The sequence below is a fragment of the Mchenga conophoros genome, linkage group LG11 (genome assembly GCF_057382185.1).
Source record: "Mchenga conophoros isolate Kocher_MC1m ecotype Shallow Benthic linkage group LG11, M_conophoros_male_GT1.1, whole genome shotgun sequence".
Classification (NCBI taxonomy): Eukaryota; Metazoa; Chordata; class Actinopteri; order Cichliformes; family Cichlidae; genus Mchenga; species Mchenga conophoros.
In genome coordinates, this window is record NC_140536.1 from 30,440,983 (window position 1) to 30,457,396 (window position 16,414).

The following is a 16,414-nucleotide window of genomic DNA, read 5'->3' on the forward strand; positions in this document are numbered from 1 at the left end:
AAACTTGTTGAAAATACAAGGTGGTAAGCAGGAGACTGAATATTTAAATTAAAATTGAGTAGAAATTATCAGTTACCTCATGTTGCCCTTTACTGGCACAAAGGAAGCAGACATAGGGTGGCATGGGAGGCGCAGAGGTCAGTATACTTAATCCACTCATATTCCAGACATTCTCCAAAGCACAGTCCTCCTGAAAATGAGACAAAAATTGAAAAAGATAAATAAATTTTAAAAAATTAAAGATTTTCACAGTAGTTACCATTACCCTACTCTTTCCATTAATCAATGCCCATATAGATATTTACACTATGTTGTTGATTGAACTGTGGATTAACTTTGTGTATTAAATTTAATGCAAGTTGTAATTTGCATTTTCACACATGTAAAACTTTCATTCATAGATTAAAAAAATAATTCGACAGATCAGAAGGAACAAAACTCTAATGAATGATGTATGGAACGCTGCACATGTGGGAACTTAGATTAACACCGACCCCTGCTGGGCAAAACATTATACTAACGTGAAAACATGAAATGCATTTTAAATTATTACAGGTGTTAGCTGTGTGTACATCTTCTGTGGAGTAAATAATATTTGAGGAAGGCAAATAAGAAACCAAGTATGTCTCCAAATACATAACTCTAGTTATTACTTTCCGACAGGGAATACAACTCTGGAATTTAGGAATATATGAAACAAAGACAAAACAAACAAAAAAACCCTACCTTAAAATCAACCCTGATTTTGTGAGTAGGTTTAGAAGATTCGACAGTTCGCTGCTCAAATCCATGGGCCAATGCAGCCAGGACACTGGGAGGAGTCTGCTCCAAAGGACCCTGAGACTGGAGACCCTGAGAGACCACCGCAACCTACAGACATGCATAATAGTTAATTAAACTGCTGATTGCTAAAATTCACTGCATTAAATTAGCAAAAGAAAGGGAATGTAAGAAAATCCTGAGACAGTTTGTGCAGAAACGTCTGGTTTGTTTGATCAGTAACAGTAACGAGTGTGATGTTAAGCACAGCGTGCCAGAGCTGGACATTTTTTTGTCCTTGTTGGCCAAACATCAATATACTTCTATACAATTGCCACAAATTTCCATTATATAAGTTAAGTACAGTTTAAGCACCAATTAAATCCAGAATTACCCACCTTCTCAGGTTTACGTCGAGCTGACGGCACACGGTGAGAACTGGACTTTCGATGCCTGACCTCATCATCTGATATGTCTCCCAAGAATCCTTCCAGCGACACAAAGTCTTGAGAACATCATGGAAAAAACAATTTACTTTATTACAGGCTTTGTAATCACAATAGTACACAATATCCAAACTTAAATGACTACACAGCTACTTGCTATTCTTAAAAAACAAAACAAGCAACTAGACTGTGTCAAGCAGTCGCTGAGTATTAATTTACCTTGACTGAAACGGGGTCCGACACCTCTTCTCCTTGCTGGTGAGGCAGAGCTCGAGAGAGCTTTATCATCTAGATCTGAGTCGTAATCCACCAGGTCAAAATAGACACGGGGTTTAACAACACGCTTCGGCTGCTTTCTCAATGATGGACTGTGGCCGTCACTCTGGAGACCAGACGGTGAGTCATTCCCTTCGTCGTTACTTGAATGACCCCCACTGAGAGAGGATCGCCTTCGCTTAGAGGAACCTAAAAGAAAACAGTGGTGACACTGATATGTAAGAACTACTACAACATGAAGTGTGCACAGAAGGGGAAAAATTACCTTTAGGTGCCGTTCTCCCACTTAATCTGCGTGCTTTCCTCTCCTCAATTTGGTCACATCTCTTATACCTTGTAATTAAAATAAAATAAATACAAATTTTTAGAATAAATCAGAATTCACCACATTGTCCTATGTGCCACAAAAACTACCAAACATAACTTACACACAACACTGCCGCTTGGTATTGGGACCACCAAACTTGGGTTTGTCCAGGCAGTTAATGCACTTGCCACAATCATCTTCGTGGTTGCAGCCTTTGCATACGCCACACCTTCTAGATCGGTACCCAAACGGTCCAAGTCCTTTCCGCTTTACAAAATTTGATGGTTTCTTGACCTTGGTGACCTTTGGATCTGACAGCCCAGGACTGTCAGATTCAGATGGAGAACCAACATCTGCAAGAACAAAAATGCAATAAGAATGGGAAAATAATGCACGATTATCTGAACAGCAGCTCTTGTTCTCTTTCCCAAATGCATTCTCAGCTACATCAAACAGCAGCGGTATAGATAAAAATAGTAAAGATGCAATGATGAGGCACTAAATATATAAATGATCAAGGAAAGTCTGGTTACAGTGAATATCAAATAAAAACTAATCAGTTGTACAACTGATTGCTGGAAGTTAGATAGTGTTACTTATGTTTGAGTTAGGAAACAAATTTGTTTATAGGAACTGTTCAGACAAGCAGTGTAATGTCATTGGTCATATCTACCTTTAGTGACCGCTGATGGGGAAATGCCAGATCTTTCATGCAGTGGCAAGGCACTAAGTCTGGGAATATCATCTGGTACCATGGCACGTGGCTGCCCGAGGACCACGGATGCAGCACGGCACACGTGCTTGATACGTGGACCTCCTGCTCTACGGAACTCCTGGCACAGTGGGGAGATGACTTGCGGCTGAGGAAGGAAATAAAAGTGTCATGAGGCTTTAGTTTACACGGGATGAGCTTCCCTGTTTATATTATTGTTCAATTTCAGCTCAACAAAAGGGTTTTTTTTATCCGCTTGGTACAACCACAGACAGAAACAAGATTTTTAGTGAGATCAATGCTCGCTCCCCTCGAGCCTATTGATTTCTTACTTGTACTTGAGGCGGTTCTGTCTTGACTGGAACGTCAGAATGAAGCTGCACCCTCTGCTTCCTCCTTTGTCTTTTAGAGGTCATATCTTGAGACCTGGCTCCAACCGGGCCAGATAACAGCTGCAAGGTTAATTTGAAAAGATAAAAAAAAAAAAAAACACTGATCCATAATGTATCACTCAAAACAACTGTGTTTATATGATGTGTTCTTCCTCTATGACATGTTATTAAGCCAGGTTAAGCTACTAACAAACAGTCAATGTATACAATGAATTGAAAACACGCTTGTGGTGACGGTGACCTTACCCCAGACGACTTAAGCTGTTTCTGCTGGTCAATTTTAATAAGCTGAACCTTGGCTTTCCTGAGGAGATTGAACATTCTTTTATTTGCACCAGTGAGTCGTGCTCTTTGTGGTACTCCCTTCTCCACAGACCCAAGAGAAATGCCCCCACATCTGCCTGAGTTCTGTACTGACTGCAACTCTCCTGTGGAAGCAATACAAGCCATTTTCAGGTCTATGGTATAGTCTTGTTTGCACGATTGTGTAAGTGATGAATCGAAAGTTGCTTAACATTAGTATGGTGTTACCTGAGTGAGGCTGGGCAGTGTCTTTTGCAGCTATATCTTCCACTTGGCCATGTTGCAATGTGAGTGACTTTGGGTTAGTAGTCCTAACACAGACAGAAACTTTTCTCACTACTCCAGGCGTATCTAGGTCTTCGATCTTAAGCTTGGACTTGTCTTTCTCTAAGCTTGTATCCCGTTGCCTAAGACTAATGCTCATGGCTTCATCATCAAGTCCTTCTGCTAAATCAACAGGAGGCTGGAGTGGTTTGCTCGCACCATCGGGCTCTGTTGGGTTTTTGCTTTTAAGTCCCAGTTGTGGCTTCTTCAGCCTCTGATATATCTTGAGGTGAGTCGTTTGCTTAGTGAACTTAGGGCAGCTTTTCTTTTTCTGAACATCAAGGAGGTCAGTAGATAGTTCTGTAGGCTTATCAACTGGTGTCAGTGAAAACAGATCCTCGCCTTTGTTTTCTGGAGTTTTGTCCAGTGTATTCACTTCCTTGCCTGCCTTTTCTGGAAGATGACACTTAAAACTTGAGTTCTTTAGAAGAGACCTGTTCTTATCATTTTTGACACTTTTTCTCTCAGAAAACAGGCTATCGGCGAGATCAATACTTTCATCGAGGTCCTGAGCTGAAAACAGATCGACATCCAGTTGAGCTTCACTCAATATGTCCTCCTCGTCAATAGGCAGGATTGGAGATATTGCTCTGTCTGCCCCATCATCTCGCCTCTTTCCTGGACGTATTTGCAAGCCCAGTTGTAAACCCTTTTTTGGGGAGTTTCTCCGAGGCAGTACAGACATTCCTGCATCATCCATAAACCTCTGCGGGGTCTTGATCACCCGAGAGGATCTGGCACTTACCACAGGCATTATGAAGTGCTTAATGTTTTTTATGAACTTTGACTTACTGCGTTGAGCCTCTGCAACATCTGCCTGCCCCCCATCAACTAATGTGTCTGTTTCCTCCTGCTTCAAACTATCTTTGTCAAGTCCTGTATCTATCAGCTTGGAAATGACTTTAGGTTTTGGTCTCTTAGAGCCAATAAACTGAAGACTTGACTGCTTCTTTTTGTACTTTTTATGTACCCCAATAAGTTTGAAGCTTGGGGATGGTGCGTTAGCTGCCAGTGGGGTAGAACTGTCACCATCTCCCTCTTCAGTTTGTTCACTTTCAGGTAATTTGAGTGGGGCAAATTTTCCATCTTTGCTCCTGTGTCTGTGTTTCTGGCGCTGACCAATCAAGTTTTTACGTTTCTTTTTTCCTTTTTTCTGAGATGCCATTGATGCATTTAGATCACTCGTTTGACATTCCAGTGACAAAGATTGCTGACTTTCAATTGACTGAATGTCCATTTCTTCCTTTACTGATGGCTGTATCTGCTCTTCCTCCACTGACACAGGGTCCTGTTTGGTCTCTGGCGGAGGGCAATCTTTTGTTTCCGGCTGGCTTACCTCTGTTACTAAAGGCTGAGTGTCTTCCTCTTGAACAGGCTCCGTGTTAGTAGTGTCAACTGTAACAGGCTCTGTGTTGACAGCAGTTTCAGTGGAAACGACAGCCTTCTTCCTGGGAAGGGACTTCTTTTTCCCTAGTTTGTTATTCCTACATCTTCTAGGCTTGGAAGGCACAGGCAATGGTTTGGCCTCACTAAACTGTGGTTCGGCCTCATTAATCTGTGGTTCTACCTCATTCTCCACCTTTGGTGGGGAAGCGTCACCTGGCAACTGTGAGGGGTCTTCAGCAATATTTGAGGTATCCTTGTCAACAATTTCAGAGGAGTTTACAAAGGTCGTTTGCGATGGCTCCTCAGTCAAATCAAGACAAGGGTTTTCGGGAAGAACTTGTGAACTGGAATCTTCAGTTGAAACCTGAGAAGAATCTTCAACATGAACCTGTGGGGCATCTTCATCCTGTACACTTGCTCTAAGCTTTCGTTTTGGAGTGTTCACCGGCTTCTGACTGACAGACTTTGTTGGTGACGAATCAAGGCTTGATGTTCTCCTCCTAAGCCTTCTTGTTGGTGTGACATCAACATCCAGACATGCTGATTTATCCTCATTAGTTTCATTCTGATCTATTAAAACATCCTCTTTCTCCTCTCTTTCCAACATCTTTTCAGCCACAGGGCTGACCTGCTGAATTAAAAAAGAAGGCTTTGAACTTTTATGTTTGCCAGGAGAGGAGACCTTTTTAATTTGAAGAGGGGGGACAACTTTCCCACAGTCCGTTTTAGTGATTTCTTGTGGAGATGCTTCAGCCGTGTGTTCCACTGCAACTTCAACTTGTAAAGAGGTCTTTTCCTCCAACGGCTCCTCGGCGTTGTTTTGGGAATCTTTCTGATTACTCTCATTTTTCTCAGTGTTTTCACTCTCCTGTGGAACTGTGTCATCAAGTTTGGATTCATCATCAATTCCCTTTAAATTTTCACTGACACTGGTATCACAAAGAGCGGGCTGATCAACCTCACTTACAGCATTAGGTGTTACTGTGAAAGTGTTTTCAGCGCATGGCGTCTGACTTCCTCCCTTTACTAACGTCAAAGTCCAGATAAATTTTCTTCGTTTTTTCTTTCGAGACGTATTCTTCCCCGCGGACTGCGCATTGTATTTAGGGTTTCTGATCTTTATTAACTTTAAGCTTGGGACCCTCGTGTCCTCATTTTTCAAAGGCAAACTGTCACTGGGTTGCACAGCTGAGTTATCAGTCTCTGACAATGACAGACCTTGGTTTTCTGGCACTGTATCGTTTTTATTCAGCCTCCTGCTTTGCCTTCGTCTGTTACTTCCCGCTAATGGTTTGGCCTCTGCTGTCCGCGAAGCTTCTGACTTGGACGCTGCTACAACAGCATCACTTGTACTCAAACTTTCCGCTGCAGGTGCACTCACCGTGGCTCTTTTAGAGAGTGGGTTTGTGACTCTATTGCTCCTACGAGTCACTAGTTGATTAACTTCAGGACCCTGGCCAGCAGCAGTTTCCTTATGCTTTAATTTCTTTGCATGTGATTTTGGCTCTACAGTCCCGCTCTCTTTTACAGAATCAGGTTGATCAACAGATTCTTTCTCCTTTGATTTTTGGTCACTAACCACAACTTTGGCGCTAGTCTGGCATACAGGCTCTGTTGTTTTTAAAGCAGATCTCCCACGCCTTCTCACAGGTACCGTCCCCCCTCCTTTATCTTCTGTGCCATGCTCATCCTCTTGTGGTTCAGCTTTTAATTTGACATGAGCACTTAAAATCTGGTCACCCTCAATGTCCTTGGTTTTAGGCTCATCCTGATCTCCTTTCATCTTCAACTTCTTTGCAGATTTTTTCTGAGGCTCCTTTACAGTTTTGATTTTCTTTTTGGCCACCAACTTTATAGTAATCCTCGGTGCTGCTGATGAAGCTCTGCTCTTGGCGGGCTGTCGATCCAGGGTGCTTTTTCCTTTCGAACCTTTCTTGCAATCTTTTGCTGGTTTTGCTTCGAGGGACACGTCGTGCATTTGCTCCGAAGACTTTACATCTTTTATCGGGTCAGGTGGTGCAGCTGCCTTCACTGCTGGCGTTTTAAGCGGTAGCTTCTCACTTTGACGTTTCGATTTTGTGTTGGCAGCATCACCTGCAAAACAAAGGTATTAAATGAACACAAAATCATCTGACAAAACTATATAGAAAAAATATATTATATTGCATTTCGTGCTTAATTCATTTCCTAACTTGTGGGTTATTTACAAATAACACCAAATATTTCATGAGATTAAATAACAGCTTGGTCTTTACCTTTGGAAGAATTTTGTTGAGACAATATGGGTCCCTTGGAACCTTTTGTCTCAGCTTCAAATCCTTTGAAATCATCCCCCTTGAAAAATAAAACCGCAATTAACACTTGAAGCCACTTTGCACTTTGCTGGAAACTGTTAAACCATCAGGATAAACAATAACTAAAGTTTTAGGTCCGAGTGCAGAAAAAAAAATCCTTTGCATGCACATGCTTTTAACACGTAACACATGCTATGTGGATCATAGCATATCTGAACAAGGGCTTTTCTAACAATATAGCAAACAAGTCTGACTTTTTAAAATGAAACTCATCAATAGTACATGACTGTTTTGCTCTTTCTAAGTAAAGGTTGAAACCAACTACTGTCATTCATCATGGGTTGTTATACAGATATCATAAATACGTTGTGCATTAGTAACAGCAACAACAAAAAAGAAAAAAAAACATGTGGCTGAGTAGGAAAACTTCCTATAATGTTATTACATAATATAGACCGTTTACTACCTAATGCAACACGATTTAACAACAGGTTTAATATGAATGTCAAATGAGCAGCTACGAAAAAAAAACTGCTGGTAAATCTTGCTATAATTACTATTCTCTTTGTACTGTACATCCCCATACCCACAACTGGGATCTTAACTCATAAAACAGCGCCACTCTTACGAGCTGGCATTTTACTTAAACTTTATGAGGTGAGTTTGAACGCTTTCGATTCCAACAAGGTTGCATTTGACTTTGGCATACTTCTGCACCACCATTTAAACCTGACGTGTTTGGTGACATTAGCTAGCGGTTAGCAAACCCAGCCCTCCATAAAGCATTCAACCTAATTTGTGAAAGTTATCTATGTGGTACAAATAAGCTCCGACGTATGTGCGGTTTTATTTAAAGTAACTACTCTGCCCGAGTCTATGCAGCGTGTTAGCAGTTAGCCACTGTGCGGGATACGAAGGCGCTATCCTTCCCCTTCTTTGTGTTCACTATTAGCTAGCTAGCTGCTACTCTGGCCCTATAACGAGTGGGCCATACATGAAATAACTGAGACTCCTGATCACAAACTCGCGTTCCCGCATAATGTGTTTTTTAACAATTAAAACTCTTGCAGTTATGCATGCTATGACCCTTTAAATGTTTAAAATTTCTAGGAGCAAATTAAGCAACAGTGCTGCGGTGACTTGAACAGCTTTGCTGCTTTTGCTGAAGTGCTTATTTTGTGTTACGACTGTTCATTAAATGTAATGGAGAGCTCCACTGTGCTAACACTTAGCATACAGTTTTAGCTTAGCAAGCTTGAAGCTGAAGCTAAAGTTAACGCTAGCCTGAAGGATGTTGACATTTCTCCATGGTACTAAGCAGTCACACTGTTGTGCCTTGCTCTCTTTCTGGTGCATTAACGATCACACAAAATGTGAGAAGATGAAATAAAGATACTAACTCCTGGGTGGGTGTGGGACCTCACCTCTTCACTCCCACTAGAGCTGTATCCAGCCTGGCCAAGGATCTTGTGGCTTTCCTGTATTCCAAGCAAGCGCAAGTGAGACTGGTCTTCGTTTAACGATAGAACCAGGTTTGCGGGCCTTGGCCCTCCGTTAGTCACATCATCAGCTTCTAAGCCCGATCGCCCGAGTTGCCAACGCTTCTCAGAGCGCAAACGACTGCGTGATGACCAAGGCCGACCGGGAAAACGACCTCTGGCCGTAGCGGTTCCACCTTGGCCTCCTACGGCAGCCGCGGTTGCTGATCCGCATCCCGCTGCCGCCATCATTGCTTCAACAACAACACACACCGACGGCTAGCAGCTCGAGGAGAGACAAGAGGGAAGGCGCGAGATGGGAGGGGGGAGCCGCAGTGCTGCACGGGAAATTGAGTTCATTTTCCCACTTAGCGAGGGGAAAGTGACGTGTACATGTGCGGTTGTACGTCAAATTGTTATTTGACACAACTGGCTATGGTTTAAAATTTAAAGGTTGCTTAGCTGTATATACTATTAAAACATAAAAAATAATTAAATCTCAAAAAATGGTCAAATGTTGTGTCTTTTTGCGTTTGAAGACAATTGGGATAATTAAATGGAACCTAACAGCGTTCAAGATCATCTTCAAAGCAGAGATGGCAACTTAGCACAATATTGTGAGTTTCGTGTTCATTTATTAGAGCAGTGACCGTCTTTTTTTAATCGCTCCATTTAACAGTATTGACAGAGGTAGCACTGAAATGAAATTTAATTGAAGGAGAACTGCTTTAAGGCTGCATAACTGAATGAATGTTTTGATAATTAAATGCGTTACATCTACCAGCATTCTTGACTATACACATAGTCAAACACTAGGTGGCAGTATGAATCCTTATTGCGATAATGAAAGGCTAACGATGAAGGTGTTTAAACCTTCATTCACTTAGTTTATTTATTGTTAATTAGGGATTAATTAACGGAGTTGCAGATCATGCCATATATAAGAGGACCTGGTTGATCAGGGTAAGAAATATAATATAATAATATAATAATATATATTATGCAAATATTCAGGTAACATCAGCGTTTTAAAAAAAGGGTAAAAGTTGGTTAGTTCCGTTATCAGGGCTATATTTTTTTGTTTTTTATTTTGTATTACTATTTCCAAAAGTAGGTATTTTACATCCAACCCATGCACAAACAGTGCAATCACAATCACACCACCACACAGTACTGACCCACACATATGGTTCTTACACACACACTGGACTTTCTGGACTTTGTTTTTGCACAACACTGGTCACTATATTCTTCATTTCCGGTTAATACTTGTACAGCTGCTGTTATTGTGTATATATTTATTTATATTTAGATTTCTTCATACATTCTTATATAGTTCTATATTGTGTATTTTGTTGTACAATTATTTTATTTTCAACTTAATTTATATATTTTATCTTATTCTTCCCAGTTAAATTTACCCTTCATTCTAATTTGTGTTGTACAGTTATTTCATTTTTAACCTTAATTTATATTTTATTCCTTCCTAGTTAAATTTACCCTTTTTAATTTTTCATATTTATTTCCTATCTTATTCATAGCCTTTCCTTTTTTGTTTTCTTTAGGTCACGAGCAGTTGTCCAAGCATTTCACTACATATTGTACTGTGTATGACTGTGTACGTGACAAATAAAATTTGAATTTGAATTTTTGAACAGAGAGCTGAATGAAATTAAACTCTTAAGTAAGTTGTTAAAACTTGCAAATGATAAGAAGGCTGTAAAATGAATTGCATTAATTGATCATTTTTTACTTATTTTGACATCAGCCCAATTTTGTTTCTACGATAAATTTGTATTTGAGTATCTATTTTCTCTTCTTAATATCTTATACTTTCTCTCTTTTTCTATTTCAATTTTATACTTATATTTTGAAGAAAAGGATTGTCAGTGTTATTTTTCTGAAATGGCAGACACTGGGGCTAAACTAGTCACAACAGGACAGTGTAGAGGTGGCACTTTTTAAAATGGGAGCAAAAGCACCAACAGTGCTCAGAATAAAGAAAACATAATGCAGGGCAAATTGGAAAATGTCAAGAAAAGGATACACTGGAACAGATACTCTGAATTGAGCACCTGTTCATTTCTCAGTTTACTGCAAGGGGTACTAATAGTGGCACTGCAGTACTCTGAGTTGTTGATTTTTTTTAAAGGGACACGGGACTAGTAAATAAAATGTAGAGAAATAATAATAATAATAATAATAATAATAATAATAATAATAATAACTACCAGTGACCGTCTACAGGTTCTTTGTGGGATGGGAGCAGTCTCAAATTCTGTGATTGCAGAATCTGCAATCTGATGCACAGCCTAGTAGGTGGCGCTGAAACACCTCAGTCTTGGCGTTAGCCTTCGAAGAAGAAGAAGCTAGCGCTTGTGAAGAAGGAGGAGGAAGTGTTGATTGTTTTGTTTTTCTTTAACTTTTGGCTGTGAAACGATAAGGTAAGATATTACATTATTACCTTAATGTACGATAGTCATAATTTTGGATACACTCTATAACGACATTTACCCAATCTGGAGAGTTAGTCTGGAAACTTACAGCAAGCGATTTTGTAACGCCTTTTTGTTACGTTGCTAAGCTAATGATTGCTAACTTTAGCATGAGGTGAATTTTTCAGTCATCTGAGGAACTAGCTCAGCGGTCAAGCAGTAAAAAGCGGATTTATTATCGTCTCAGAATCAGCGGAAGAGCGTGTTTTAAATGTCTGTATAACAAGCATTCCTTTATTTGTAAAAAAAAAAAAAATATATATATATATATTCTTTTTGGATGCTGGACAGAGCTAGTCCAGCACTGTAATCTGTTTTGTTTTCTTTCTGTGTGCAGGAACGTACAATATCACTATGAACCTGGAGCGACTGCCCAATGAGGAGAAGCTCAGCCTTTGCCGAAAATATTATCTAGGTGAGAGTATTAATATTAATCCTCATGTTCCTTTTTTATACAGTTGTACTTCCTATTCCTGTTTTGTATATTCTAGGTTAGTTACACTGGCTGTGAGTCTTTTTTTTTTTTTAAGTTAAGGCGAAATTTTGAACTAATGCGCCTAAAAATATTTCAGTGGTTAGTAAATGATTAGTTCTGTCAAATATTTTTATTTATTTCTCCAGGTGGCTTTGCGTTTCTCCCCTTCCTGTGGCTTGTCAATGTTGTTTGGTTTTTTCGGGAGGCCTTCTTAAAGCCAGCCTACACTGAACAGCTACAGATAAAAGCATGTGAGTTTCAGAACCTTTTAAAAATGTATTTAGTATTCAGTTTTGCACTCTGTATTCAGTCTTGTAGTTTTTTGTCAGTAGCTGTTCTTTGGATGTCACTCTTGTAGGATTCAATTTGTTTCCTCAATAAACATTCAGTCATGACATATGATATTGACAAAGGTTGTCAGTGTGAATTCCATGTTCATTTTACATGCTTGCACATTACCAAGTGTGTCTTCATCCTATTTAAAGAGTTTTGGGTAATACTGCACTTTTCATAAGCTTGAGAAAATGAAATAGTTTGTTTTTGTAGGAAAAGTTGACCAAGTAACTTTTTAGATCTGGTTGTTTTTTTTTTGTTTTTTTACAGAAGTTGTATTCATCAATATACATGATCTCTTACCTAAAAGGGGAAAAAAGGATTTTAAAAATAAATTAGTTTTTAATAATATAGTAAGTACTTTTGCTATATTTATACAAATATAATTCTTATGATAATGTGGCCTTGTATAGAATAATTTGGGCTTAAATTCTAATTTTCTGATAAGAACTTGAGAAAGGTTTTACCCACTTTTAAAAACAAAACAAAACACTGCCCTATAACCATGTACGTATTGTTTGTTTTTAAAGCAATGCTTTAAGCAGCCAACTTGATACTGTACTGTGTTGTTTTGACCACTGTTGGACAGTAACTAATTTTATTGCTTGTTTTTCTGTCTGTCTGTCTAGATGTGAAGCGTTCGGCACTAGGGTTACTGTTATGGGTAGCAGTGCTCACCACGTGGATCACCATATACCAGCACTTCAGAGCAGAGTGGGGGGAGGTGGGAGATTACCTCTCCTTTACCATTCCCCTAGGTATCCCTTGAGGTTGTTTCCCCCCCCCCCCCCCCTCATTTCAACTGATTAGTCTTCTCAGTAAAACTAATGATCCACTGTAATGGGCCAAAAAAATTTTCTCCCTGAACAACAGTGAATGATTTTTGGCAGTTGTTTTCCTGGTTTTTGGTCAACTAAATCCAACTAAATGGAAGAGTAAATGTTACCTATCTTCAAGAGATAAACAATGTAGGACCCAAAACCATTTCTGTGCTCACCAAGACATTTGAGTAAGTTATTTGGCTTTAGAGAAGGGTAATTCATCTTTTGAAATAGGCAATGTTTCTGATCATGGAAATTTTGTAATGATAAGATAATGAACAACTCACTAATGTTTTTGTTTTTTTTGTCTTTGAACTGTTTATTGTGGTATGGTATGATTGTGCACTATTTTTACTTCTGTGTGAATAAATAAAAAGTATCCACAATGCTGCCAAGTTACAATCTTACTCAGTTGAATTTGGAAGTTGTTAGAATATTGTTATACCACTGAATGCACAAACCTGTATAGTTGTTTAGTTTTTTTGTCATATGTGATCAGTGAACTGTTTTGTCTCCTTATAGAATGTATATACCTCTCATTGTCACATATGCCAAATCTCCCAAAGCCCAGACGACCACTGGCGCCTGTTGTGAAATCCAATAAGTTAAGCCCTCCAAATGTCTCCACTTCCCTGTCATCCTTTATGAGTCATAACATTGAGAGCCAATTTTAGTCACAGTCCAAGCTTAAATGACACTGCTAACAGGGGGAAACGCGGCAACCATATATGACAGTTGGCTTCACTGAACTAAAAACAAAAAGCATTAACACAGAGGGTAGACTAAGTAAAGCAGGCAGTCCATTTATAAAACTGACTCATTAAATCTGATGTATTAGGACTGAAGTGGTTGAAAAGAACTAGTAAGTAGGTAAAATGTATTTATTCAGCACTTTTCACAGGTAAAAATTGTTTCACATTAAAAAACCAGAAATAAAAATAAAATAATAATATAAAACAATAAAATAAAAACATAAAGCAACAAGTTCATTAAAAGATTGTCTGTATAGAAACGTCTTCAGCTGCTTTTTAAAAGAGTCAGTGGAGTCTGTACAGATGGTGGAAGAGAATCCCACAACCTCTGTGCCACTGCCTGCAAAGCCCGATCACCACGAATTTTGAAACTAGTACATGTGACCTACAGCAACCTCTGACCTGAAGACCTAAGTGTTTGGGAAGAAGAACGAGCTTTCAACAGGTCAGAGATATACCGGGGAACTGACTATGTAGAGCTAAAAGTTAAGTTAAAACGAAAATTTTAAAGTGAAATCTAAAATTTTACTGGCAGTCAATAAAAATAAGCCAAAACTCGAGTAATATGCAATCTAAATGTATTTTATGATGTCTACATTATATTGCTAAAGGTCTAAAAAACCTCATAACTATGGGGAAGGACAGTGGTTTACTGGTAGTACACGTGCTGTAGCATGTGTTTAGCACGCCCCTGCTGTCACTGTCCGTCTGGTGTCAACCAACAAGGGTTAACGTCGTCTTTTGAATTTATTTTTGGACAAACCTTCCTTGACAACCAACCTTAGGCATACAGCTCTTAACAGCTTTGATAATTACACATGAATAGTCCGCATTGGTGCCACTGACCGTGTAAAAAGGCTGCATGCTGTAACTTTGATAATGGCCAATAACAACGTTAATTAACAATAAGCCTGCAACAGCTGTGTCACTCTCAAAATAATAGGCCTACACGTTTATCTGTGACCATGCCGGAACACCCAAGGGTACGCAGTCCAGAACATAACAGAAGCAAGGTGTCCCAGGATGAATTCCCAACTTATTATGCAACTCCACTATAAAACACGCGGCACGCAACAAGTCAGTCTCATCCAGGAGCCGAGAGAGGAGAGAAGCACAGAGAACACAAGCGCTGTAACTAGAGCTCTTCTTTCCACTCCAGAGAATTTAAGCAAAGGTAACTGCTCAGTGCTTTATGTCTTGTAGCCTCGGGTGCTGTAGGCTTAACTGCTGTTTAGTCAGCTCTTGATTTTTCAAACTTTGTGCCTACTAGAAATGGACTTCATCCTGCCACCCACTATGCCAGCTGGTGGTATCCCCTGGGAGAAGGTTTTACCACCTCTTATTCCACGGCTCAACGGGACTTATGGACAATATAATTGGTCCCCAAAATTAATCATTCCAGAGACTGATAATGCCAGCTCTGCAGAGGTAGGTCACTTAATTTATTTACATTTTATACTAACATATGTTAGTATAAATTGTCCATGGTTCTCATTTTAACTCATTTTACACTGTGAACCACATACCCACTTAAGGTCAGGCTGTGGTGTAAAACCTTTGAAACTCCCCTTTCTGTCAATGTAAAGAGGTTTAACCAGCAGATATCCCTGATTTATCTTAGTATAAGAAAAAAAAAGAATTTAAACAATACATCTGATAAAGAAATCCTGCTGTAGTAAATGTAAGACATCTGTCATCAAGGCTCTTAAATTGTAAAAATTTAATGTGTAAAATTACAGAAAGAGTCCTGGTTGCTCATTGCACAGACTGTCCTGTAATAGTAACACTTTTTCCTTATTCATAGATTTATCTATTTTTAATACTTTAGTGGAGAAATAATGGCCACGGGGGAGGTATTTATCAGGAGTAAAAGCTGTTAAACCACCAAAAATACAGGTAAAAGTACACAAAAAAAGTGTCCCCTCCACATTTTCAAAAGAAGTTCAGTGGATCAGACTGGAGTCTTTGTCAGGCCAATTCTGGCCCCTGGACATGTTTGACAACCCCTGGCTTAAAGTAAAAGGGAAAAAAAGGAGTCCTTTACATTTTTCTGAGCTTTCAGTCAGATCCACGTCTTATTGAAAAGCTGTTTTCAGTTTCCCCACACTGAAATATGGTTAAGGATATCTACTGAGTGCAGGCTGCTGTAAGGAACTTTATGTCTTGTTTAATCATGCAGAAGTGTTGACTCCTGTTGTTAGGTAACCTGTGATGACAGCGGATTTACAGTTCAAGTTGATGTGAAACATTTCAACCCAGAGGACCTGATCGTCAAAGTCATAGGAGACTTTGTAGAAGTGCAAGGAAAGCATGAAGAGAGAAAGGTTGGTATGCTGAGGTACATGGATATTTTTTCTCCATTTTTGTGCTACACATCTCACTTCTCATCTCTTTTGTGTTAGAAGGACGGTCCTGGATTTACAACACGGCAGTTTAACCGTCGCTACCGCATTCCAAAGGGAGTGGACACCATGGCTTTGGAGTCAGCGGTCTCTCCAGATGGGATCCTTATCATATCTGCACCTATGCTGCACACTCAGAGCTACACACCTCTTACTTAAATTGCATTAACAGACGACACTAAAACCTCTGCCATCCTTACCGTACACAAAAATAAATCAGCGGAAGCCTTTATGGTCACACTGACAAAAATGGCAATAACTTCAAGCTCCTGCACTCGCAGCAGAACTTGGTATGTGCCAAAGCACACATCTGCTCTGTTCCTGGCACAGTTCTAATGTTCCCTGCACTCCAAGGTTTGTATATACTGCTCTGCTAATACTCAATGTTACATAATGTTTCAAGTAACCACTCTACTTTGTAAATATTCTCTGTTAGCATTTCCAACTCCTGCTTTTTGT

At 39.5% G+C, this 16,414-nt stretch overlaps 3 protein-coding genes across 6 annotated transcripts in view; 2 read left to right on the forward strand and 1 right to left on the reverse strand.

The window, feature by feature from the left end:
- kmt2bb (lysine (K)-specific methyltransferase 2Bb) overlaps window positions 1-8,990 on the reverse strand; it is a 28,739-nt gene extending 19,749 nt beyond the window's left edge. The window contains exons 1-12 of one of the 2 annotated variants that reach the window (XM_085292431.1): window positions 8,624-8,990; window positions 7,161-7,239; window positions 3,424-6,999; window positions 3,139-3,320; window positions 2,833-2,952; window positions 2,462-2,648; window positions 1,910-2,141; window positions 1,747-1,814; window positions 1,425-1,670; window positions 1,158-1,264; window positions 727-870; window positions 77-190 (exon numbers count right to left, since the gene is read on the reverse strand). In XM_085292431.1, coding sequence (XP_085148557.1) covers window positions 77-190; window positions 727-870; window positions 1,158-1,264; window positions 1,425-1,670; window positions 1,747-1,814; window positions 1,910-2,141; window positions 2,462-2,648; window positions 2,833-2,952; window positions 3,139-3,320; window positions 3,424-6,999; window positions 7,161-7,239; window positions 8,624-8,929 — 5,361 coding nt within the window. In that variant the 5' untranslated portion in view covers window positions 8,930-8,990. Of the gene's footprint in view, window positions 1-76; window positions 191-726; window positions 871-1,157; window positions 1,265-1,424; window positions 1,671-1,746; window positions 1,815-1,909; window positions 2,142-2,461; window positions 2,649-2,832; window positions 2,953-3,138; window positions 3,321-3,423; window positions 7,000-7,160; window positions 7,240-8,599 lie in introns of both variants that reach the window. The other variant, XM_085292430.1, reaches the window with a different exon arrangement.
- Window positions 8,991-10,983: 1,993 nt separating this feature from the next.
- Window positions 10,984-13,187, forward strand: psenen (presenilin enhancer, gamma-secretase subunit). 2 transcript variants are annotated; one of them, XM_085292444.1, is made up of 5 exons: window positions 10,984-11,121; window positions 11,510-11,587; window positions 11,794-11,898; window positions 12,610-12,755; window positions 12,835-13,187. In XM_085292444.1, the coding sequence occupies exons 2-4, from the start codon at window positions 11,527-11,529 to the stop codon at window positions 12,747-12,749; spliced, it is 306 nt and encodes a 101-aa protein (XP_085148570.1). In that variant the 5' UTR covers window positions 10,984-11,121; window positions 11,510-11,526; the 3' UTR covers window positions 12,750-12,755; window positions 12,835-13,187. The 2 variants fall into 2 exon arrangements, with proteins under 2 accessions (XP_085148570.1, XP_085148569.1); XM_085292443.1 differs by having other exon boundaries at window positions 12,610-13,187.
- Window positions 13,188-13,331: 144 nt separating this feature from the next.
- Window positions 13,332-16,398, forward strand: hspb6 (heat shock protein family B (small) member 6). Of its 2 annotated transcripts, none has more exons than XM_085292441.1 (4): window positions 13,332-14,727; window positions 14,824-14,981; window positions 15,755-15,877; window positions 15,956-16,398. In XM_085292441.1, the coding sequence occupies exons 1-4, from the start codon at window positions 14,577-14,579 to the stop codon at window positions 16,112-16,114; spliced, it is 591 nt and encodes a 196-aa protein (XP_085148567.1). In that variant the 5' UTR covers window positions 13,332-14,576; the 3' UTR covers window positions 16,115-16,398. The 2 variants fall into 2 exon arrangements, with proteins under 2 accessions (XP_085148567.1, XP_085148568.1); XM_085292442.1 differs by having other exon boundaries at window positions 15,959-16,398.
- Window positions 16,399-16,414: the final 16 nt, after the last annotated feature.

What these genes read in the sequence shown, in the direction of transcription:
- psenen (XM_085292443.1), top strand. Translation starts at nt 11,527, where the DNA reads ATGAACCTGGAGCGACTGCCCAATGAGGAGAAGCTCAGCCTTTGCCGA. An exon ending in TTGCCGAAAATATTATCTAG is followed by an intron (nt 11,588 to 11,793) that starts GTGAGAGTATTA and finishes TTATTTCTCCAG; the next exon opens with GTGGCTTTGCGTTTCTCCCC. An exon ending in ACAGCTACAGATAAAAGCAT is followed by an intron (nt 11,899 to 12,609) that starts GTGAGTTTCAGA and finishes CTGTCTGTCTAG; the next exon opens with ATGTGAAGCGTTCGGCACTA.
- hspb6 (XM_085292441.1), top strand. Translation starts at nt 14,577, where the DNA reads ATGAATTCCCAACTTATTATGCAACTCCACTATAAAACACGCGGCACG. An exon ending in ATAATGCCAGCTCTGCAGAG is followed by an intron (nt 14,982 to 15,754) that starts GTAGGTCACTTA and finishes TCCTGTTGTTAG; the next exon opens with GTAACCTGTGATGACAGCGG. An exon ending in GAAAGCATGAAGAGAGAAAG is followed by an intron (nt 15,878 to 15,955) that starts GTTGGTATGCTG and finishes CTTTTGTGTTAG; the next exon opens with AAGGACGGTCCTGGATTTAC.